The sequence below is a fragment of the Neomonachus schauinslandi genome, chromosome 14 (assembly GCF_002201575.2).
Source record: "Neomonachus schauinslandi chromosome 14, ASM220157v2, whole genome shotgun sequence".
In the NCBI taxonomy this organism is placed as follows: domain Eukaryota; kingdom Metazoa; phylum Chordata; class Mammalia; order Carnivora; family Phocidae; genus Neomonachus; species Neomonachus schauinslandi.
In genome coordinates, this window is record NC_058416.1 from 56,285,435 (window position 1) to 56,311,069 (window position 25,635).

Consider the following 25,635-nt stretch of genomic DNA (forward strand, 5'->3'; position numbering starts at 1 on the left):
TGCCTGGGTGGCTCAGTCGTTAAGCGTCTGCCTTCGGCTCAGGTCATGATCTCAGGGTCCTGGGATCGAGCCCCACATCGGACTTCCTGCTCGGCGGGAAGCCTGCTTCTCCCTCTCCCACTCCCCCTGCTTGTGTTCCCTCTCTCGCTGTGCCTCTCTCTCAAATAAATAAAATCTTTTAAAAAAATTTAATTAAATTAAAAAAAGGTTCTTGGGCGCCTGGGTGGCTCAGTCAGTTAAGTGACCGACTCTTGATTTGGGCTCAGGTCATGTCTCAGGATCGTGAAATCAAGCCCAGCTTCGGGCTCCATGGTGTGTGTGCAGCTTGCTTAAGATTCTTTCTCTCCCTCTCCCACTGCCCCTCCCCCAACTCGAGTGCACATGTTCTCTTTCTCTTTCTCAAAAACTTCTTTGTTCATTTTATAAAGTAATGCCTGCTGTCTATAAGAAATGTAGACGATGTGGTCAAGCAAGGTGAGTGACAGGTTTTTTGTTTTGTTTTGTTTTTAGAGAAGGAGAGAGAGAGAAGTAACAAGGAGGAACAGAGGGAGAGGGAGAGAGAGAGTCTCAGGCTCCATGCCCAGTGCAGAGCCCAATACGGGGCTTTGTCTCACAACCCCGAGATCATGACCTGAGCCAAAATCAAGAGTCAGACACTTAACCACCTGAGCCACTCAGGTGCCCTGAGTGACAGTTTTTTAAAAAACGAAACACTGTATTTTCATAAGTATCAAATACATTCTGTTTTGCAATAAGCTTCCTTCAGTAAAGAAAAGAATATTATGTCTTAAATTTTAATAAACCAGTGTCCACTACATCAAAAATCTCTTATTTCTAGCTTTATAAATGAAAAACATAACCTGGTACTATTGCTACTGAATTCTAGTCACTGCAAAAGATAATCATAGGGTGTGTTTCAAAACTAAGATTAGACATGTTTGGCCATATGTTATGGAAGGGTTGGAGTTAATTTCGCTTCACATGGAAATTTGGTGGTCCAAGTCTGACAGGGCATTACATGATGTCTTAGCACAGACCCAGGTGGGCTTGATCTTCCACCTCTGTTGTCCATTGCCGTGGCCATCATCCTTATTCGAACAAGATACCTGGCAACTCGAGGCTGTCATCTACAGTGCTGTCGTGAGTGTACATGAGCTGACCCTTTTCCTTTTGCTGAGGAAGGCCTTAGGTGTTCTAGAAGCAGTCTTGCTAAAATTACACTTACCTCTCATTGACCACACTTGTCACATGATCACTCAGCTGCAAAGAAGCCTGGAAATGAAGTTCTTTGGTTTAACTCCCTGGAATCAAACCAAGACATTGTTAAGGGAAACGGAGTTTGTGGCAGGTAATAACAGTGTCGGCTACAGGGGCCAGTGTCTGTCAAAGGGTCTGGCATTTAGGTACTCATAGTGATGTTCCCTGAAGGACTGGATGCAGCTGTCCCTGCCCAGGCAGTCACAACTTCGTATAGTGTCACACACGTCTAAACAGATATACATGGTGTAATACACACGTTAGAAGTGTTTGCCTGAATTAAAATGGTACTTTTATTTCTCCATTTAGCCAGATGATGCTTCTCTCAACAGTACCACCCTGTCAGATGGGTCCCAAGATGAAGAAGGGAGTTTTGCAGTTCCTAGCAGTGGCTCTGTGGTAAGTTATCACATGCCACAACAATTGTGCATCGGGGCAAAGTTACAAGTTCAAAGCAAGAAGAAGCAATTTCTTTAAAACAGATAAGGAAAACTTGAACTGAGATTGTGAAGAAACCACAGGTGCCAGGAGACACACCAACATTTTCACAGTTAGGAAGTAGGAGACTCAAAACTGAGGCATGACTAAATCTCAGTTTAAAAGAGGACTCCATAAATTAACACCACTGTGGTCAGAAACCAAAGGATGTTCTTTATGTGTATCAAGCCCAGAGGAATCTGTTACCTTTGATCCTCTTGGCTGAGTTCACACCAGTAATCTGGCCTAATTCTGCCATTTAACCCAGAAGTCCTTTTTCCCTGTGGGATAAATTAAAAAGCCCTCATCCTGATATTGAAGGCACTATTGCCTTAGATCTCAGGACTTACCCATATACATCCTCCACTTCTGACACATTCACTCACTTGGCCTTGAGTAACAGAACTTGTACTTTTTTTGATCAGAAAGTCTTATCATTTCCTCCCCCCTCCCCAGAACCACTGGACATCCCCACTTGGTGTCTCTGTGCAGGTGCTCTGGCAGGGGGTGATACAGTGGACCAGAAGTAGTGAGAGACCCTGTTCAATGAGGTTGTGGTTATTCAATAGCAAGTTGATGGCAGGCAAGAGCACATCAGGCAGGCAGATAGATGGAGTGGGCATATTCACATGAACCTCTGAGCAGTAGTTTCTCATCCATCGTCCAGTTGGAGACAAAGGATGGTTGATGTTCACATGCATAGCACACTCTCTAGATCGCTGTTAGCCCTAGGTGAAGGAGCTTTTCTGTTGTGTTTTTAGATTTTTGGTTTTGAGGTTGCTTTGTTACACAGTGATCATATAAGAAGCACAGAAGAACGTAAGTGACATTTGTCAATGAGTAACTTATCAGTAGCCCTACAGGTTATGGCACAGATTGACTAGGACTTACCCACAATGTCTGGCCTACTGGCTCTACGTTCGGCTGCTACTTTCCTATTTAAGATTGTTCATTGGAATGCAAATGAGTGAGGATGTCTCTGTTTTAGAGATACTTTCCAGTACACCCTACTTACTGATGGGTAAAAACAAAGTAAGTCACTCACAAACTCTGATAACTACTGAAGTGAGGAGTTACCTACAAGAGACCTTTCACAGTTGTGCTATGCCTCTCTGCCTAAAGACTCCTGCTCTAAGGCTTTTGCACAGGATCCTGTATATTGTGTCTCAGCTGGTGGTACTGTGCGCCCAGGGCACCATCCCTACGCATTCGCCTCAACTCTGCCTACATGCTCCCCTCCCCTCTATGTGCCCATCTCTGAGAACTATGGATTTTGTCTTGTAAGTAGTTATAGAATATTTCTACTCCCCTCTTTTCCTGTAACTGCTTCCTTAGTACAGAAACAAATCATCTTCTGTGTTACTGAAGTAGCCCCGAAAGTGATCTCCCTGACTTTAGCGTATACCCCTTAAACTCATCCTTCCCACAGCTGCAAGTCATTGATCTAAACATACAAGCCTTGTTTTAATGCCTGCTGCAGTCCCCCCACATCTTCTTGTTGACATAAAAGCTCCTGACATAGTCTGACCCCTTCTGTCTCTAGCTGACTTTTCTGCCCCAGGCATTTTATATGAGCCAACAAAGGATTGCATGTGGTTCCATGCACGCACCAAGTAACACCTGAAGCAGAATGGTTGCAGAATTGAGTTGCTGAGGAGGATTTGGGGTTGGCCTTATTTTCTAGGCTTTCATTGATCCATTCATTCATTCACCAAGTCCTTATTAGGTACATATTGTCTGCAAATAAGATTCTTGAAAGTTTGAGGTTGTAAGAGAAAGACAGTAATCTTATGTAGCAGTTATAGATAGCGTCTCCTGGAGTATGTTAATCATTCAGATTTTGTTTTTCTGAAAACTGATTGAATGCTGATTATGATATAAATAAAAGTTTCAGGGGTATTGAGACTCAAAAAAATCTTATTGGTACCAGTCTCCATTGTGACTTACTTTGGATTGCTTGTTATTCAGAATATCTTTACTTAGAAATGTTAAACAAATTAGTTAGTTGCTAGAGTAGCCAGCCCACAGATGAGAACTTAACCCTTACTGCATCTGTACTAAAAATTATTCTAGAACTTCTTACCATGAGGGAAATACATTTTGACTTCCCTGCTTCTTGGTTATAAGGAGCCATTGGCACCCCAATTTGGTTCCTAAGTTTCTTCTAGATGATAGCATTCTAGTAATTCAATGAAGTGTTAGCAAGGGCTTCAAGGGCTCTGGCCATGACTCTTGTAAAGTAAATCTTACCTGGCAGTATAAATTCCCAGGGACATTTTATTGTCATCTTCAAGACTTCAGAGGGTCCTAGCAACTTGCCCTTTGGAGTTTGTGTTGTGGAATGTTTTAAAGTAGACAACCTAACTTTAGTAAAAGGATAACTGTGGCTTGACCAATACTGTTTCTTTTTTTTTCAATCTTTCATCTTTTCTATACATTTGAAATGTCAATTTTATGATAATTGAACCTGTATATGGGGTCTATCTTAATTACTATGACTCTGTGGTTTGTTTTTGAAATCTGTTGGGATGTGTTCACCCTCATTGTTCTGGACCAAAATTTCCTTTCCTCTTCTCAGGAATTTTTACTTCCAGATGAACTTAGGATAATGCTATAACCACCCATTAAATAAATCTTGGTAGGACTTCACTAAGAACTTCACTGAATTTAAAGATTAATGTTGGGGAGAGAATTCACATCTTAAAATACTGACTCATCCCACTGAGAAATAATAATTGTGTTTTTCCATTTATTTATGTCTTCTGTCCTTCCCGTAAAAGTTCATAATCTTTCTTACATTCTTTTCCATATACATTTTTCATTGATTAATTACTTAGGAACTTAATAGTTTCCATTGACATTTTAAAATGGTAGGTTTTTTCATCTTCTGGTTTGTTTTTGCAGAGATGTAAGGAAAGTAAGTTATTTGGTTTCTCACAAAAACTATTATAGCTTCCTTTCTGAAAATTTTTACTGCTAAGAACTTTTCATTTGACTTTTTAATTTGTACAGATAATCACCTGAAATAGTGACAGTTTTCGTTACTCATTCTTTAAAATAGTCATTTTATTTCTTTTCCCTGTCTAATTGGACTGACCATAATCACTTGTTACATTGAATAATAATTATGGGGATCTTTTGATAAGTTCTTGATTTGCTCATGAAGTCTTCCAAGTTTCTTTATTAAGTAGAATACTAGTTCTAGGTTCCTGAGCCTTGTAATTATTTTTATCAGAAATGGAGGTTGAATTATATAAAGTAATTGTTCATCATCTATTAAAATAAATATATTTATCTTTGTTAAGCAATTACCTTAGGAAATTCTGTTGATAGGTCTTTCTAATATTGAACTATAATTTTGTTGCTAAATAAAACCTACTTGTATTATATTATTCTTTTATTACATTATGGAATATCAGTTTGTACTATTTTAGCATTTTTAACAACTGTCCTATTAGTAGGATTCTAGTAGTGGGGTTAGTGTATATATAATTTCTTTTTGTTGTTACAGAGTTATACTAATCTTGGTACAAATATGTTAAGAACTTTGAATCTTTTTTTCAGTGTTTTAGAACCATATACTAAAATTTGGTGTAAATATATAATCTATAAAATCCATTATATTTAAGTTTGTATTGTAATTTGTTTATGAAACCACTAAGACCTGGCATCAGTGTAGACATAGTGTTTTGATTACTTTTTCAGTGGATATGGTTTTAGAGTTATATTCCTTTATATCCCAAATGGTATGAGTTTTGGTAATGTATATTTGTTGTTGCAAAACATTCAGTTTATTTTTTTTAAGATTTTTTTTTTTTTTTTAATTCACTTGAGACAGAGAGATACAGAGAGAGAGAGAGAGCATGAGCAGGGGAGAGACAGAGGGAGAGGGAGAAGCAGGCCAGACGTGGGGCTCAATCCCAGGACCCTGGGATCATGACCCAAGCCGAAGGCAGACACCCAACCATCTGAGCCACCCAGTCGCCCCAAAACATTCAGTTTAACATTTTCAATATATGTTGTTGTTTGTGTATACACTCATATATTCAAATATACACGCACCTAGTGTATAATTTTAAAGTTTTCTGTGAGGTAGCTATTTCTCCTTTTAGATTCCTAATATTTATGTCTTTTATCCCAATTAGAACTGTAAATAGTTGCCTGTATCAGCAATATTTTTTAGGAAGTCATTTCCTTTAATTAATGAAGCCTACTTTTTCTATTGTATTAATTTATTTAATCCTTATTAATTTTTCATTCCTTCTTAGTTCTACTGGTATAATTTTTTTTAGTCTCTTGGATTATAAACGTATTTATTTTTAATCTTTCTTATTTACATTTAAGGCTAAGAGTTAATCTCTGAATAATAGTTTAGTTTTTATCTTGGATTTTTGGAATTTAATGCTCTTATTGTCTAACATTTAGCTTATAATTTCACATGTGATTTAATTTAATCCAGGATATTATTGGAATGACTTTAAATTCACATTTGGATAGATTTTATAATTGGTACTATGTTTTATTTCAAAGTTGATTGCATATTTGTCAGTGAGTGTGACTTATTTAAGTTTATTTCTGGAGTATTGGGTATCTACCCAAAGGAAAAAAAATACTAATTCAGAAAGTTATATGCACCCCTGTGTTTGCAGAATTATTTACAATAGCCAAGATATGGAGGCAACCCAAGTGTCCATTAATAGATGAATGGATAAAGATTGTGGTATACATGTATACAATGGAATGTTAGTCAGCCATAAAAAAGAATAACATCTTGCATTTGCAACAGCATGGGTGGGCCTACAGGGTGTAATGCTAAGTGAAGTAAGTCAGACAAAGACAAATACCATATGATTTCACTCATATGTGGAATTTTGGAAACAAAACAAATGAACAAAATAAAAAGAGACAAAAAACAGACTTTTAACTACAGAGAACAAAGTGGCATTGCAGAGGGGAGGTGGGTGGGAGGATGAGTGAAATAGATAAAGGGGATGAGGAGTACACTTATCTCGATAAAGACTGAAAAATGAATAGATATGTTGAATCATTATATTGGACACCTGAAACCAATATAACACTTCATGTTAATTATACTTCAATTTAAAAAATAAACATTTATCTCTGGGGAATTTGGCAAGATGTAGATTTATCAGTTCTGATCTCAGGTGTAGAAAGGGAACCTTATTATCTGTATTAACTCAAGGCAGCTTTTATACACAGAGTTATAACACACTGACTCAAACCTTGAGAAAAAAAGAAGTAGCTAGTCAGGAAGGTCAGAAACATCTTTTGAGTTAGTGAATTTCTCCTATAAGTAATGAACATGAAGAATGTTAGGTATGGTGTTTCTTTCATGTGAAGAAAATATCATACGAAGTCTAGTTTTGAGAGAACTCAGGCAGGTAGTGCCAACCTTTTATAGGTTGGAATTCAAAATAATCATCCCCCATATATTCTACTCTCCAATCCCAGTGCTGTGTGATTTGGGCGGCAGAGCAAGCATCACTGGCTGGAAAACCTTGACTTTCCGCACCAGTTGAAGCCCCAGCCTCTTGTGGATGGGCACATAGGGAAATGGTAGGATCTGTTAAGGACAAGCAAAGGAAGTGTGTTTTAAATGGGAGTGGCATTAGTATTTCAAATATATTAAAATAAACTAGTAAAAATTTTAAAATGATGCTAGTGTTAATATGTTGAATGGGTAAGTGGATGTTTTAAAACTGTAAACACCAAGCACCTAGCCTTTTCACTCAATCTATTTAAGAACTCAAAGTCCATTTATTGGCAGGTTTCTCCTCCTTTTTCATTTTTACCACATCATTCCCCTACTTTAACACATGAATGTTCCTTTGTTTGTTTTGTTCTGTTTTGTTTTAACCCTTATGAGTGTCTCTTCTTCTCTACCTGGCTTTCCAAGCCTTCTGTAACTTGAGCTGACCATCTTGACCAATTTATTTCTCATATTTTTCTAATACCTTGCCTCAACTCTTGGCAAACCAGTGTCTCCACAATTCCTTGTAGCAGAAATGTTTCAGATATTTCCATACCTGAAATTTATACCTCCATTTTGGACTTGAATGTTTTTGTCAGCTGCCTCTGCGTCTGTAAGTCCTCTCCATCATGCTTTGAGTTCCAGCTCAGGTTCACCCACCTCTGGGTGAAACCCTTCCAGGCTGTACCTCTTTCTTCTCCATTGCCATCCAATAAAAACATAGTTGTGTTGTAGAAATTAGCTCTTAACAGTGGGTTGATTGTTTTTTAATAATGTTCCATAAATGTTACTCTGTACTCCTCATTATAAATAATAGCTCAAGAGCAGGAATCACAATTTAAATTTCTGCCTCCCCCAAGATAGCCCCCAGAATAATTTGTATTACAATGGGCAGGCACTCCATCAGTCCAGTAGGGCTGGCTAGAGGCCAGTAAATCAACTCAGCAGATGGACACTTCTCCACTTCACAGATTAAGAAACTGACATTAGTAGGCTTAAGCATCCCAAACCATCAGTTGCAGCCTTTAAATAAATGTCTCACAGTTTTCAAGAGTGTTGTCTCCCATAGGTGAGTTATTTCAAAGTTTGAGAAAGCATTTCTTTTTTGGAAAACTTCAGAAGACCACTGAAAAGTGGTCCATATCATTTTAAGGATTTTAGTGTACCAGTAATCTTTTTTCTGTAGTTTCGTTTTTCGAACTACCAAAAATCTGATGGACAATGACTTGTATGGCTCTTGACCTTTTTATGTCTTTTCATTCTTCTACCAGTTATAGTAATTTGGAATCTATGTTTTAATAACTGGCCATGTATTTACATGATTTTTACACAATTACAAGTGTGTCATCTCCTTTGGAATAAAATAGGAAAAAGAGAACACAAGGCTCAGAATTCGAGACTCCCTTTTGTAATTTGTGAAGAGTCTTTCATGAAGCATGTGTTCAGTTATTGCTAAATAAATATGAGAATAAAAGAAACAACATCAGGCTCTGGGGAAAAAAATGAACAGACTTTATATTGAATAGTACATAAAAGATTGCTGATTGAATACCAGATTTTCATCATCACACACATTCATAGATAATAACTACCACATTAAAATTTATATTGGCAGAAATGGTAGGATTGGTGTATAAATTTTTTTTTTTACTAATACCCATCCAGACTTGAGCAGTTGACTTGCTTCACGGGGCTTTACAAAGATACTCAACTTCTGGGGAACCTGGGTGGCTCAGTCGGTTAAGCACCTGCCTTTGGCCCTGCATCAGGCTTCCTGTTCAGCAGGGAGTCTGCTTCTCCTTCTCCTGCTAACCCCTCCCCCCGCCATGCTCTCTGCCTCTCTCAAATAAATGAAATCTTTTAAAAAAAAGAAAAGATACTCAACTTCTGATAATATTGCAGGGGAAGACAATGCTTTGGCGGGATCTTGGTAAAGAAAGTAGCAAATTAGAAACTGAACTAGAAAACATACTTAAGTTTTTAGTAGTTATTATCACTCTGTATTTTGTCATGGAGGAATTAATATGTTAATTATTAACAGTAGCCAACCCTCATATTGTGCTCAGTGTGTATCCGATATTGTTTGATGTGATTACAGAACAAGTCATTTAAAATTCATAGTACCTCTTTGAATATGTTTTATTATCATCATTTTACAGCTTAGGAGATTAAGTGATAGAGAACTCAAATGACTTGCTCAAAGTCACGCAGTAAGTGGGAGAGCCTGGATTAGAATCCCAGCAGTCTGGCCTCAGGGTCCTTTCCGTTAGCCATCTAGCTATGTCATCACCTGAAATTTAAGACCAATACGTGTGACTACCACATCAAGAATAACAAATACTGTAATTATCAAACTATGTGACATAAGCATTGTAATTTTTACATCTTAGGAAAGGTATGAGCAGCAAGTTCTCAAGAGCTAAGAAGACACAGTTATTTTGACCTTGACACAGTTCTCTGTTGAGAAACCCTTGTGAGCTGTACAGGTCTGGACTGAACATAGAAACAGGAAATCAGGTGCAAGCCCTGTATGAAATCAAGAATTGCTTTGTATGAAAAGAACTTTTGTAAACTGCAGAACATAAATGAGATTGGAATGTGGGGTAGCCTGTATTTTTATGGTAAAATGTCTTGTGTTCATCTTAACCTTGTTTCACAGTCTATACTTGAGACTATTCCAGCTCTACCAGTTCATTCCAACGGATCTCCAGACCCTGGACAGTCAGTTCAGAATGCAATGAGTGGTGAGTGACACATCCTTCTATATTGAACTTAAGCTGTGTCTTCTCGCTTTTGTTCTGGCACTCAGTACAGTTAGCAGTGACTTTGTCAAGGCAAAATGTGTGGGTTTTTTTTTTTTTTTCCCATTTTGATTCTATCACTCCAGCACTCACTCCCTGCCAGCTCCAAACACCCCATTCTGTCACACCAGACAAAATTAATTGAGCCAAATTGGAAGCAGAATCTTTTTCTCCTTCACTACCATCACATCATTTAGAACTTGTCTTTGATTTGAGGTCTCTTTCACAAGTAATCTGGATCTGCTTAATAGTTGCGAATGGGCTGGGAAGTAGGACACTTCCAGAAATCTCTACTTATGTTCAAGTGTATACAGCACCAGAGCAGCTCTAACATACAAGGCTACAGGGTTAGCTTTTAACTGGGTCTCTTCCACTTGAGTATTGTATTTTTGTTTAGTATTTCTGTTTAAAATTTTAAAATCTGTTGATTTGCAAATTTCTCCATTTAACTTTTAGTGTAAGATTAACTAGGTCTTCTATTATTTTTGTTGCTGTTCTTTGTGTTCTATTTAGTTGTCCTTTAGTCACTACCTACAGAGTAGTAAGGTAAAAGAGATGAGTTCTCTTTTTTATAATCAAATGAGCTCAGTATGGAATGCAAAATCCTCCTTATAGGAAATAGGCTCCTTCAAGGCTCTACTTTGGTGATTCCTTGAACTTTTCCCTAAATATGGGCCCCCAACAGAACTTCATACTTTCAGCATTAGCTTCAAAATTCAAATAAGTTGGGGTTTTGAAAACGTTCTAATGTTTGTTATTCAGTTCAAATCATGCCACTATCAAAGATAAATGTCTGCTTGGGGTGGTTTGGTGGTTTGGAATACTGTAATCACCATACTCAGAAGAATCTGTCCATAGAACCTTAAGAAGTTAGAGTATTATTGGGCGCCTGGCAGGCTCAGTTGGTTGGGCATCTGACTCTTTATTTCAGCTCTGGTCATGATCTTGGGGTCGTGGGATTGAGCCCCTGTGTTGGGCCCCTCACTCAGCAGGGAGTCTGCTTCCCTCCTTCCCTCCCTCCCTCTCTGCCCCTTCCCCCACTCATGCACACTCATGTGCTCTCTCTCTCTCTCTCTAAAATAAATACATCTTTAAAAAAAAGAAGTTAGAGTATCATTTAGCAATCAGTCTTTTTCCACTAATGCAAACCTCTGTATGATGAGTGAAAATCAAAACTCCCCCTTGGCCATCTCCTAAGTTTTTACTGCATCCATTTATTGTATTTTTGATTAGTGTTTCTGTTTAAAGTTTTAAAATCTGTTGATTTGCAAATTTCTCCATTTAACTTTTAACGTAAGATTAATTAGGTCTTCTATTTCTTTTTGTTGTTGTTGTTGTTCTTTTTGTTCTATTTGGTTGTCCTGTAGTCACTGTGTATAGAAGAGGATAAAAGAGATGAGTTCTCTTTTTTATAATCAAATTGTTTTTTCACTGCAAATGAACAGTTTTTCCAGCAAGCCAAATCTTAGTCAGAAATCAGAGTTTAGGATTACTCAAATGATTTCTGGATTCACTTGTTTTTGGTCAAGGAATCTATTGTCTTAATTTCAAACTGCCTCACGGAGAATGTGGGACAGTTCTCGTCACCCATTTGGCTGTTTCTTAATAAACAGCATACGAGGTCAGGTAACCAAATCAAATCACAAGAATTTGGATCAATTTACATGAGCAAACCCAGCGGTGTAGTCCAAATTGAATTTGAACACATCCTAAGAGACAAACATCCCATAGTTTGGGAGAAACAACAAGAGAAGTGAATTTAGGCAGGAATTCTTGTGGGGTCTTCACCCATTCTCCTTCTGCCTTAAGCTTCTGCTTCCCCAGGAGCAGCAACATTGGGTTTAGATGGACTTAACTGTAATATCATAACATATAGAAGAAAGACCTCATTTGTGGGCTTTCCTCTAGTAGTCCTCAGTGCCTTTTATGAGATATAAAAATCTAAGATTAAAAACATCAGATGAAATAGAAAGTTTGTTTGGATAATAATTATAGAAATTCATTCATATAGAAGTCCGATGACCCCACATTATTGTTTAACTGAAATCCTCTAGGTGAGTCTGATTCTGTTCCTTGGATGTAAACATTCTGATGTGCTTATAGGTTAACTTAGAAATATTTTGTGCTTATTTTACAGTACATGATATTGATTGATTAAATGGCATATAAAAAATTATACATCCTTTTTTTTAGATGACGATTATCTGAGAAAAAACATTCCACCAGAAACTGAAGAGCTGTCCTTTGAAGTATCTTATTCAGAAATGGTTACAGAGGCTCCAAAAAGAAGTAAATTTAAGAAGTCAGATTTTAAGAAAGAGGACTATGCTTTAACTGTATGTAAAACCTTTCATGATTATTCCAGTAACTTCCTGTGATTTTTTCCATGGGACAAACTAGGATTTTTTTTCTTTTTTAAATGTGTGTGTGTGGAGGGAGAGGGCAGGCATCAGTGTTGGATAATACCAGGGCACCATCTGTTGTGCAGTGCACAGCCTGCTTGGCTGTACCTGGTAGCACTGGGTTGAGGAAGAGTTGTGAGGGTGTATGCTTGAATACTGTTTTACAGAGGAAATAGGATTTCCTGGCATGTGTGATTTCATGCAGTTTATATCCTTACTTATAGGTTAATGCAGATTCTAACTATATACCTACTTGTGCCTCTAGAAGCCACATATCAGAGGGGGTTACTGCAAAAAGTCACAGGCATTACAACAAGAAGTGAGGACTTGCAGAAAAGGCACTAAAAATTCATCAAAAATAGACTGAAGAATTTATAATATTATTACAGAGCAGGCAAGTAGAGCTATCTACTTCATTATCCTGAAAGCCTCAGAGTATATATATACTTATATCTATATATCTAAATCTATATCTATATCCAGGATATTATATCCTGAAAGCCCACTACAAGAACTATGTTACATTGATCTTAGACCGCTCGGCCATCCTGACTATGTTACATTGATCTATTGGCTACTCAGTAAATGCATTTGTGAAGAGTTCATGATGTAGAGCCCTGAATATTCTGTGCTGATCAGAGCTGGAGGCACGATGAGCAGCAGGGCTCAGGCAGTTTCAGGGCTAAAGGAATGATCATATAAAAACTGGCAGAGTCTTTGCCTAGGCAGACTGGACCATTCCCAGACAACAACCCCATGATGCGGGGAGCAAGAGGGCAGGGCAAGAACTATAAGACTCGCTGAGTGTCTTCCACCAGCCTGGTGCTGCACTAGTTATCTGCGTTGGAATCACCCCATACCGCTCCCATTTTACAGCTAAAAAAACTGAATCCCAAAGAAGTGAAGTTATACATCCAAAGCCCCACAGTGAGTAGGAGGCTGAAACAGGGTTTAAACCTACATATGTCAAACTCTAAAACTCCTCCTCGTCCCTAAGCAGCTTCTATGTTGGAGGGCACAGGGGTGTTCTAGGGCAAAAGAGGGAATCCAGTGGGACTCTGGTTTCAGGGGCATCCCTCCCAATCTTTAGAGTCATTCAAGAGAGGATGCTGGCCCCCAGTTCCTTCATCCAGGCTGTCCCCTCCTGAGATTTGGGTCACCTGGGGTGCAGGTCAGTCTCCCATGAAGAACTTTGCAGGGGATTTAGCAAGTGGTAATTACCTAATGAATGATTGCAGTTCTTGTTATGTGGGGCCTTGGTCTCAGAAAGAAGTTAAAACAACTAAGTTTTTTATAGGACAAGGTATGCCCCAAACCACATTCCACATTTTGTTGTTTTACTTTTTAAAATACTTGAGGTGCTAAATTGTTGACTAAATGAACAAATGAATGAATAAGTGGATGGTTTAAAAACCTCAAGAAAGCTCTAACTGAGGGAGCCTCTATAGAGAATGTACAAAGCTTTGTAATTGAAGTAACTGGGATTTTCTACTTTAGCAAATTTTTTTTCCATACCAGGTTTTTGAGAGCAAAGCAAACTGGTGGATATTAAATTAGATCTTTCTTAAAAGGTCTTACTTACTATAGTCTTCACAGTATTTCTGGATTGTTGAAGAGTTTTTTTGGTTGTCATTTTACTATATTTTGTTTCCTATTGTGGAAATGGGGAATATAGCAAATTCATTGTCTCAAAATGATAATGGGATTATTTGGTACTTTTTATGTATTTTTCTTTTTTAGAAATATTTGGACTTTTAGTATCTGAATTTGAGGTGTAAGGTAGAATAACTACTGTCTCAGCAGGCTTGTGCATCACATTCAGTGGGGAGATTAGTTAGTCTCATACCTGATTAAAGGACTGATGGTCCCCCAACCCAAAAAGATATGTCAGAAGCTCTTCTGGGAGCACTTAGCTTATTGGGCTTTGTGTGCACGTGTCACATGTACCCCTGGTAGGTACATTCCATGTGGTGCCTGGGACATCAGTGGACAACACAGGATGTTTCTTAGGAGAAAGATGTTTTCATGGTTGTGATGACAATGTTATAGTACACTTTCGCACAAGAGTGTTCTGCAAATGTTCTAAAAATTATTCGTAATCTTTCTATGATGCAGCTTGCTTCTCAGAGATTTTTTTTAAAGTGGCATGTTTTGCTATACAGATTTAGAATGTCCAGGTGGCCTTTGAATGAGGGGATAATAATTTCCTTTGCCATAAGAAATAAATATCTTCAATATGTATTCTAGAAATTTATTGTCCAGAAAACCAGATTTGGCCTAACTGAAGCTGGAGATCTGTCTGCTGAAGACATGAAGAAAATCCGCCATCTCTCTCTCATTGAACTGACTGCCTTTTTTGATGCCTTTGGAATCCAGTTGAAAAGAAACAAAACTGAGAAAGTAAAAGGACGAGGTAGTTAAGACCGGTTTCTTCTGATTTTAACACTTGATGCACTGGAATAAGATAATGCTTTCCTGATTCTTTTTTCTTTCTTTCTTGCCCATTTTACAATGAAGACAATGGTATTTTTGGCGTTCCACTTACAGTCCTATTGGACAATGACCGAAAGAAAGACCCTGGAGTGAAGGTCCCCCTGGTGTTACAAAAAGTGAGTGGAATGTAAATGACTGGGGAAATAATAGAGCCTCCTGCTTGCAGTTTGGAGTTGCAAACCCGCTAATGAATTTTCTTGTCTATTTAAAGACACTAAAGTCCTCCTAGGACTCAGGCCTTTGGTGATTTTCAGCTTTCTTCATGCATCCCACAGCACTTGTAACCAGTTTGCCTTGCTTCAGACTTTCGGAGCCTGTTGCACTGTCTGACCATAAAGCATCAGGTGATGGACACAGATGCTCTGTCACATGGCTTCTTTCTGTTATATTTTTTTCCAGTATTTTCTAAAGGTTACTTGTGTGTGTTATATGTTTGTGTGTGTATTTGAATATTCTCTGCAGAATACAAGATGACCATTAATTACCAGCTGTACATTTACTGATTATTTAAGTATTTGCTGAGCTATATCACAGTTTGGGTGTTTTTAAATATGTATGTGTGATCATTTAAATGAATTTGCCAAACAAAGCTTAATAAAGCCTAAAATGTACTTTTCTGGTGGTTTTTCAGGTATGACTATGAAGATAGGATATATTTAGATAAAATGGAAGGGAGTTTTGAAAAATATTACCATAACTGTCATCTGCCAGTAATCTCAGTGACCATCATTGCTCAATAGCTGATTTGATTTTAAGTCATGTTTTTTATAGCCAACAATTTACACTGGTTTACTCAAGTATGCATTTATTCAACAGTGACATCCAGTGGCACATTTAAAATCCCAAGCCCTACGCAAAATCTTACTGCATTTTAAATTGAGTTTTTAAGTAATGTAGAAAAATACTGACTGAGGAAACATAAACTTACCTTATTCACAGTAACAATGCCATGGCTCTTTACTGTGTGCTCTTAAACTTTGCTGCCAGTGCCTCAGACTAAGTGACTTCTCAAGTCAGGTGATTGCTGCTGATAGAGGCAGAGGCCGGCGATGAGAGAGCCAGAGGGTGCTGGCAATGTGCCAGCATGCACGGGGGCATCTGAGGTGTGTCCCCTGAGCAGGTGCCATCCATATGCGAGCATGGGTAGTCAGCACTGAGCAGCCCAAGGAGGTTGTGTTATCACCTCCCTTCTTACTAATGAGGCCACTGAGGCAGAGGAGGGTGAGATACCTGACCCTTGAACGTAGAGCCAGCCAGGAGGAAGGGTGAAAGGGAGCACAGTGTATGTCCACGGCCAAGGTCCATGGTGACACGAAGATTTTCTTTCCTTCTTTGAATTAGAACTAGAATGATGACCTCTGTCCTCTGTGTAAAGGACAGAGTTTGAAGACAATGCATAAAAATCTAAGACTGAGGAGATTGAACACATGAATTTATATTATTATGTAGCTGCAAAAACGTAGCATGGAACTTAGCAGATGGAAGGTGCACAGTAAATGCTAGTTCAACTAAATCTGGATTTATATCAGCAACTCAATACATGTTAGCTATTATTATTCCTTATATCAAGTATTCCTCATTGAAGACAGCTTAAGGTATTATTCTCCCACTCCTATGGGAGAGTCTTTTTTAATGGACATATTTCCTTGGCCTAAATATCCATTTCTCTCCCTACCTGTAAGAACTCCCTTATTTCAGGCACCACCATTTCTTGAAAGGAAAATAGCAGAGACTCTGGATCCTCCTCTTCCGGTGTAAACACGGGCAAGTCACTTACCCTCTCCGTGCCTCAGTCTTCTCGGCAGTTGGATGGGGATGTGATTAGCACCTGCTTGGTAGGATTAGTGTGAGGATTAAATGAGTTAATGGATGGCAAAGTGCTGAGAAAGGGGCATTTGACACAGTAAGTGCACAGTAAATGTTAGGTTATATTATTACTACGTTAACAACATCATCATCATCATCACCGTGGGAACTCAGGAGAGGTATAAGCCTTTACAGTTTCTACCTTCTTGGTCATACTTCTAGAATTCTATTGTCTCTCAGCTAAAGTGGTTGCACCTAATAATAGTAAATTTGAAATCTTTTCCTATTGGTCCATCTGCAGAAAGAGATATACAGTAATCAAATCTTAAATTGGCCAAGTGGCGGTGTACTCTAGTGGTCAAGAGCAGAAGCTTGAGAGACAGTGCCATTACTTTTGAGGGCGATCCTGGGAAAGTGATGGGACAGTTCTCAGTCTCTATTGCATTTGCAAATTGGAAACTACTGTTGACCTTAGAGGCAGTTGTGAACATTTCACAAAGCATTCAAATACCAGGCACAGGACTTATATATGCATGGTAATTTATTTATTGTTGTCACCATCATTGTTATTTCAGATGTTTATAATTGCATGGAGGTATTCATTTTTATAATGTATCATTGCTTTTTAGTTTTTTGAGAAAGTTGAGGAATCGGGCCTGGAATCTGAAGGAATTTTTCGACTTTCAGGATGCACTGCCAAAGTCAAGGTACTGAACATTTTCTCTCTTTTTGGTGGGAGACCTAAGCGAGCGAGACCCAATTCACAAGGCCCCAGGTATCAAGTCCTTTGTTGTTGTTGCTGTTGATAGGACCACTGGACGCTATCTAATGTTCCTGGATACCTATGATTAAATGTTGTTCCATGATCCTGAGTTGTGTATCCTTTTATTTTTTAGAACAACAACAATAAAAAACCAGCAACAGCCAAACAACATACCAATTTGCCATGAAAAATGGCTGCTTACCTTTAATTTGGGAAAGTTGAAATGTCCCATCACTGTTTTCTGGGTTAAACATTTTAGTTTGCTGTGTTCTTCTCAGTCACAGAATTCACCAAGCCAATATTACGTGAGCCCTTATTTCCATTATCAGTTGCTTTATTTATTTTTTTATGTACTATTTTTTTTAGAGCGGGGGGGAGGGGGACAGAAGGAGAGGGAGAGAATCTTAAGCAGGCTCCATGCCCAGCACAGAGCCCGATGTGGGGCTTGATCTTATGACCCTGAGATCATGACCTGAGCTGAAATCAAGAGTCAGACACTTAACTGAGCCACCCAGGTGCCCCCCATTATCAGTTGCTTTAAACTTAGAAACATTCTTTGGCTGTCTTTTTAATGAAAGTCCTTATAAGAATATGTAGGAATGGAGCCCTGGGTGTTATACACAAACAATGAATCATGGAATACTACATCAAAAACTAATGATGTCATGTATGGTGATTAACATAACATAATAAAAAAAAAGAGGGCGCCTGGGTGGCTCAGTTGGTTAAGCGACTGCCTTCAGCTCAGGTCATGATCCCAGGGTCCTGGGATCAAGTCCCGCATCGGGCTCCCTGCTCTGGGGGCAGCCTGCTTCTCCCTCTCCCACTCCCCCTGCTTGTGTTCCCTCTCTCACTGTGTCTCTCTCTGTCAAATAAATAAATAAAATCTTAAAAAAAAAAAAAAGAATATGTAGGAATGGCTGTCACCACTGGGATAATCACTCAGCAGTTCTAAAACCTAGTTTTATTGAAGGTAATTTTAATTTCTACATATAAAACCGCCTGAGTAATGTGATTCCTTTTGCTTTGCTTTCTTACTTCTAGTAAGAAAGTGGCAAACTCCACAGTGCCATAAAGGAAAGAACCACTAAAATGAAAAATTTTTCTCATAAATTTCCAGTAAGATATCCCACTTTGTCTACTGGGGGCCTCGCAGTGAGGAGTTCTACTCTGCCCTCGAATCACTCCCTATCTGGTAGACATGAGAACCTGAGCAGTTTTAAATAATTGGTCCTTGAGAAAAAAAGTCTCAGGATGAGGGAAAAATTAACTTGATAGCAATGTGTAGAGGTGGAAGAGCATCTCTTCATTAATTCATTTTGGTACATGTTTTGGGAAATTCTATTTGTATCAGAAATCTCAGTTTTTATTTAGAAGTGTGATGCAATATTTTTGTTAAGTAGAAACTGAGAATAAATAGGCTGTGTCTGTTGGAAGCTCCAGAAGGCAGATTCTGAAATGGAGTCAGGAGTAGAAGAGGCATAGTGCTTCTGAAGGGTGCAGGGGAGGAAGCCTGCACCTCAGACCAGATGCAGGGCTCACGCTGGCCTTCCCTGCCTTTCGGAGTAGCCCCTCACCAGGCAGAGGGGCCCGGTACCAGCTTCCACACCCCAGTCACTGCTCTGGCTTCTGGCTTCCTGTGAGGAAGGGGATGAGGCAGATGAGCAGGTGCTAACTGCTGGCAGAGTCAGCTGTCAGGAGTCACCTGCATTATTTTATGCAAATAATTCATTTTGTAAGGGAGGTCTGAGCAGTGCACCACTTTACCAGTGGCAAAAGGGGTTGGGGCATTTGGAGAGTTGTCATTTCCCTGGAAATGGAGATTGCTAGATGCTGGCAGAAGGTCATTTGAAAGGCAAGAAAATTCCTAATGGCTCCTAAAGATTTATTCTTTCTAAATTGAGTCTGCTTTTTGTCTTAGATTCTCATAGGTATGATTGTTATATGTACCCTGAATCAGAGGATGAAAGTTGTCGTATCTATAGAGTCAGAGAACCAAAGTGAAGTCAGAGAAACAATTTCCTAGACACAACTAGACTTCATTCCTCTAAATCTCGCTCCATAATTGGGAAGTAGTATTTGCACAGATTCTTCCTGGCTCCTCTGTGTGTGTGTGTGTGTATGTAAAACATAAGAGATAATTTAAAACTCTGTTTTTCAAAATAATCAAAAGGAGACAACATTACACAACCTTTGTTGTGTGCGCAAAGTTTAACACCATAGTAGAAGTTACTTTTCTTTAGCCAATCTCTGACTGAAAAATGCTTACCAAAGGCTAATAATTCCTTCAGAGTGTTCTTATAGGCACATGCATTCCTGAACCATATTTAGGGAAAAGTCCCTTTTCTCCCCTAATCGGTTTTATGTAGTTTCAGCCTATTTATTCCATTCTTATTAGTCTGAAAATGTAATCCAGATGTTTTCATGGTTTGAGCTCCAGGAAAACCAATGTGAGAGAAATCTGGGCCAGCAAACAGAAATGGGGGAATATCATAGTTAGAAAGACATTGTAACTTGATCTATTAAAGGGGTCTTTATTTCTCTTCTTTGTTCAAACTTTAAACTACTTGTGTAAATTCTTCTGTTAGACTAGTTTTTCTAGGAATGTGCTTAGGGAAAGACTGTTAAAAAAAAAAACTCCATTATAATTATCCTCTAATTGTGCCAAATGGATGATGCTAACACTAATGTATCATTATGAACAATCTTGTGCTTTCAAGGCCTGGTGAAACTAACAGGGGCAAAGTCCTGGGGGGAAGCTGCTAGCTTTGGCCGCACAGGGAACACAGCAGTGGAGCCCATTCCTGTATTCAAGGCCTCAGATCATTTGGAACCAATTTAATGCTTTGGTGTTTTCAATGATTTTCTTTTCCAAAAATGATAGAAATTTGAGCCAAACACTGGGGAATACATTTTATGGAAGAAGGCAAGCTGTTTGACATGTGAGGTTTTCTTTTTTTCTTGACTCGTTTCAATTATTCTGAGGCTGCTCTAAATGTATCATAATTATGTTACCTGGTCTGCTGGTTTCCCTTCCTGAACTGGTTTTTGAAGCTGAAGGTGGGTCATTAGCATTTTTATAAACCTACTTCCAAAATGGAAGCAGGTTGTATATTTGCTCAGAGCAGATTAAAGGACGTGGCATCTGACCCCAGCCTAGTGTTCTCATTAACATTGGACAGAAAACATGACTTCTTTAGCCTCCAAATGCGTCCTTTCCTGTCTTTGGCAAGCTGAATTCAACACCTGGTTTATGGTTTCATGTTTAGGACCACCATGGAAATGTCAGCTCTGCTCCTATGTCCCTCAGTTTTTTCTGATCAAAAGGAAGAGAGGACATTCTTTCTCTCAGTTTTGTTTTATTCTGTCCATCCAGACAGAGGAAGGGGTACTGTTACCCAAATAATCACATATGCATGGGTTTCCCATAGTAATAATACTAAAGGTTATTACAGACCAAGAGGAGGGGGATGTTAGGAGCAGCCAGCATTTATTGAAAACTTGCTGTGTGGCGGGCCCTCCCCACTGAGCTTTACATATTATTATCTGATTGAATCTCTATGAAGTCATTTTATTTATTTATTTATTTAGATTGTATTTATTTATTTAACAGAGATGCAGCGAGAGGGAACACAAGCAGGGGGAGTGGGAGAGGGAGAAGCAGGCTCCTCACTGAGCCGGGAGCCCGATGCGGGGCTCAATCCCAGGGCCCTGAGACCATGACCTGAGCTGAAGGCAGACGCTTAGCCAACTGAGCCACCCAGGCACCCCTGAAGTCATTTTAATATTCCTGTTACACAGTGAGAAACTTGAGGCCTAGGCCTTAGAACTAGTCAGTTGTGGAGCTGGGATCAAACCCTAAAGAATCTGGTCATAGAGCCCGCTCGTGGTGCCGGAGCCATGCTGCCTGTTAAGCAGCAGGGAACCGCTGGCAGGTCAGAATGGTGGTCACATTGTGTTTCAGTCAGCTTCGTACAGCAGAGGGATGTGGGAGATGAATTTGAATTATTCTGCCCTCGCTGGTGCTTCTTGCCTCCTTGAAAACAGTTTCCCCTTTGCTTTGTATCACCGGGCAATGGATGGAAGACATTTGCTGCTTTCCCTGTACTTCCCATTAACACTTCCATCTACCTATGACCCCAACTAGCAGTCAGAGTCATTTTGGACTGTTACGTCACCCTCTAAATAATCCATCACTGATTTGTGAGAATTTTCTCAGGCAGTCCGTCAGTGCCGCCTCTCCTTTCTGTCTTACAGCTGCTTATCCAGATTAGTCCTCCATTTTCCAGAAATGGTGCCATGACCCAGTATCTAGTCTCCTTGCCTCTAGTCTGTTCCCCAATCAACACCCAAGCTCTATTCTCCTCCAAATCGCTTTCCCATCTGGCTGCCAGAAAAGATAAATCTCACCTTGTTCTCCTGCTTGGACGTGTTCCATGTTGCCTCGTGACCCATGGAATGAAGTTCAGCCCCCTGAGGGCTGGCTCTGGTCTGCACCCCAGCAACACTGAACTAATTGGAGTTCCCCAGATCCAGTGGGTCTTCTTGCATGTGTACTACTGCTGGAGCACTTTGTGCTGTCTGGAGTACCCTTCTATTTCCTTTTCCTCTGACAAGCGCCTCACAGATTCAAGACTTGGCCTGAGAAGAGTTGGATTCTTCTCTTTCCTGGCTGCATAGCATCCAATATGTGACCTGAGTTAGCATGATGAATTCAAAAGATAGTACCATTCACAGAACTGCCTAAAGGCAAAGAATGGATCCCGTGCATCCTTCTCTTACCAGGGCCCAGTCTGTGCTCTACTTCTTTTATTCTAGGAAGCACTTTGTATGTATGCTTCAGTGCTTTACAAAGTGTATTTATCAGCAAAGGATTTGCTTGATTTGCTCTATTATTCCTATTAGACTGAGAGCTTCTCAAGGACAAGAAGAAAATCTCCTTTGGCTGTCATTAGTAAGGGCTCGAGGGTGGCCTGGAATCCTGTCTGTCTCTGTAAGGCACATGTAATGCCAGAGTGTCTCCCGTGTATAGGCTCAGGGAGCATTAAAGTCTGGGCTGGGTAATGAGCTGCAACATGGTAGGGGCAGGTCAGATGTGCAGACCGACTGGCTGTGCATGACTCAAGGCTGGAAGGCCTCAAAGTTGCTGAGGGATTTCAGAGTTCTCTTTTTGGAGTAGTTAGTGTCAGTTGGGGAATTACTACAACTACCTGCTATTAATAGGTGAACTCTGTATGCAATTCAAGGGGACGGTAGAAAATGAGTTTGAAAAAGAAACATGGAGAATGGTGGCACCAAAGATCAGATGAATCGATAATGTGAACTGTATAACCCAACTAAAACTTATGGAGGCTTAGTGATTTTCTTAAAGTATTTACACAGTGTTCCAAACCTTATGAAGGATTGGGCAAGCATGCAAACATGTGGAAGACATGTGTACCTCTTGGCATGACACTTTGCTGTAACTGCTCCAGGAAGATGTCATTGGTCTGCATGTTGCTGTGAGGTCAGAGTTCCTTTATTGGGCTATTTTTCATTCTGTACGAGAACTAGCTGAGAGGCATACATTCTTGGTCTAATTTAGAAGTAGATGACAGGATGGCAGAAGGAAGAGATCATGAAAAAAAAAAAAGGGAAGTGGAGGCTTTTGTCAAATCAGTACATTTATCCTGTGGGGATATGTGGTATTCTGCCAAAACCACAGAAACAAAATTATGATCTGAGTGAAGCATTTTATAGTTCTGTAGAATTAGCAGATAATTTCAAGATTAACATTATTCTTAAAAGATTTTAGAAAAATTCATTCAGAAATAGCTATTTCAGTTCTTAATTATGTTGAAAAAGTTAGGCTTGGTAGATACTGGCTTTTCAATCTATTTACAAAAATAGTTTATGTAATGACAGTTTTTAAAAGGGAAAGGGGGATCAGGTGGTAAAAACGCTTTGAATATTGACTGTTTTTCTTGATTTTCAGCAATACCGTGAAGAACTGGATGCCAAGTTTAATGCTGATAAATTTAAATGGGACAGAATGTGCCATAGAGAAGCTGCAGTAATGTTGAAGGCATTTTTCAGAGAACTACCCACCTCTCTCTTCCCTGTGGAATATATACCTGCCTTCATCACTCTCATGGAAAGTAGGTGGAAGAAGTTAAGTGTGAATGGACTAAAATGCAAGGTCAATAAAGTGACACAGCAAAAGAAAGATGCATAATCAAATGTGATCATAAATGTACAGATTTCCTGTTTTCCTGGGAGTGCTTGGTGAAATACTGAATTTGATGGTAAACAGTCCTCTCTTCTCATTATCGGTAGATACAATTTAGCGGGTTTTATGATCGTTAAAAGAGAGGGTTGCAGAAAGACCAGGCTCTTGAGATTTGAATTCCTGCTCAACCATCTGTTAGCCAGGTAATCAACCTTTTTGAGCTTTATTGCTGCACCTATAAATTACAGATAATAATTGCTTGTCAGGGTTGATGTGGTTATTGAACGAAGACATCTAGAATAGTACCTGGTGTGTAATAGTCCTTCCAAAAATAGAAGGTCTCTCCCTTCTTTAAATCCAAGGTCCTGGGTTTGATGATGTGTAACACACAGTAAATGTTACACAGAAGGTGTTTTGTCTCTGAAAACTACAGTCACATACATTAGGCCTTAAGTGAGGAACTTGGATAAAATCATGGAAACTGGAAAGTGTGTGTTGTATTTGGCAATGAGGGAATAATTTGGCATGGTTTTAATTTTTAGCTTCAGGGTTGAATATTGTGGAGATGTGACAAGAGAGAAATTTAGAAAAGTAGAATGGGTTTACATGATGGGGGCTTTGACTACTAACCAGAGGAATTCAAGGGTCACAAGCCTAACTCTGTACAAAGCTGTTAAATAAATGGTAATTCTACATGGACAGAAAAGGCCCATGGACAAACTGAAAGGACACACCCCTTATAAAAAGGTTGACCACTGCTCAGCTCTAGATAATGGTTACCATGTAGGAATGAGAGCCAAAATCCACACTTCAATAGGAAAACTGTAAATTTGAAAATATCAGTCACAAATTCAAATTTGAAAACACTCTGTGAGCCTAACAAATGATATCTCTAGCTGCCAGTTTACAACTTACTGCAGGTTGACCAGAACTATAAAATCCTTAAAAACCACAGTGAAGGAAAATAATAGGTCCTGAGTTTTATGACAAAATTTGTCCTAAAAAATAGTAAGTTCTAAATCTTTAAAAGTTTTAACTAAATCAGATTCATAAAATAATCCTTTGTGTCTTCAGAGAAGAGAATATGATAAGCAAGGCAATTTTTTCCTAAGCTTTAATTCACATGCCATCTGTGACTAGTATCTCTTTTCTTTGTAAGATGTAGTATTTTGTTTTATGAAAGAAGCTTGCAAAGAAAGAGAGAAGAGCTAGTTCTCTTTATTCCTTTTTATTTCAGATATTGTGTTTTGTCAGTTCTAGAATTTCCAGTTGGTGCTTTTTTTAATTGAAATATAATTAACACACAGTGTTGTATTAGTTTTAGGTGTACGATATAATGATTTAATAATCTGATACATTTTTCAGTGCTCATCATAGTAAGTGTACTCTTAAGCCCCTTTATCGTTTTCACCCACCACCTCCCCACCTCCCCTCTGGCAACCACCAGTTTGTTCTCTGTATATTTAAGAGTCTGGTTTTTGTCTCTTTTTTTGTTTGTTCATTTGTTTTGTTTCTTAAATTGCACATGAGTAAAAAAATCATATGGTATTTTTCTTTCTCTGACTGACTTCTTTCACTTAGCATTATACCCTCTAGATCCATCCATGTTGTTGCAAATGGCAAGATTTTGGTTTTTTATGGCTGAGTAATATTCCATTATATGTATATGTGTGTGTGTGTGTACATTGTATGTATATATACACACCCCACATCTTCTTTTATTTTTTTTCACACCGTATTTTCTTTATCCATTCATCTGTTGGTGGATACTGGGGTTGCTTCCATATCTTTGGCTATTGTAAATAATGCTGCAGTAAACATAGACATGCATGTATCTTTTTGAATTAGTGTTTTTGTTTTCTTTTGATAAATGCCCAACAGTGGAATTACTGGATCATATGGTAATGATATTTTTAACTTTTTGAGGAACTTCCATA

General features: G+C 38.8%; 1 protein-coding gene across 1 annotated transcript in view; it reads left to right on the forward strand.

The window, feature by feature from the left end:
- Positions 1-25,635, forward strand: part of ARHGAP28 (Rho GTPase activating protein 28) — a 215,243-nt gene that overhangs the window by 156,184 nt on the left and 33,424 nt on the right. The window contains exons 5-11 of the mRNA XM_021686183.2: positions 1,567-1,656; positions 9,885-9,969; positions 12,220-12,362; positions 14,676-14,841; positions 14,946-15,037; positions 17,357-17,434; positions 23,465-23,627. Of these exons, the coding sequence (XP_021541858.2) occupies positions 1,567-1,656; positions 9,885-9,969; positions 12,220-12,362; positions 14,676-14,841; positions 14,946-15,037; positions 17,357-17,434; positions 23,465-23,627 (817 nt within the window). The remainder of the gene's footprint in view (positions 1-1,566; positions 1,657-9,884; positions 9,970-12,219; positions 12,363-14,675; positions 14,842-14,945; positions 15,038-17,356; positions 17,435-23,464; positions 23,628-25,635) is intronic.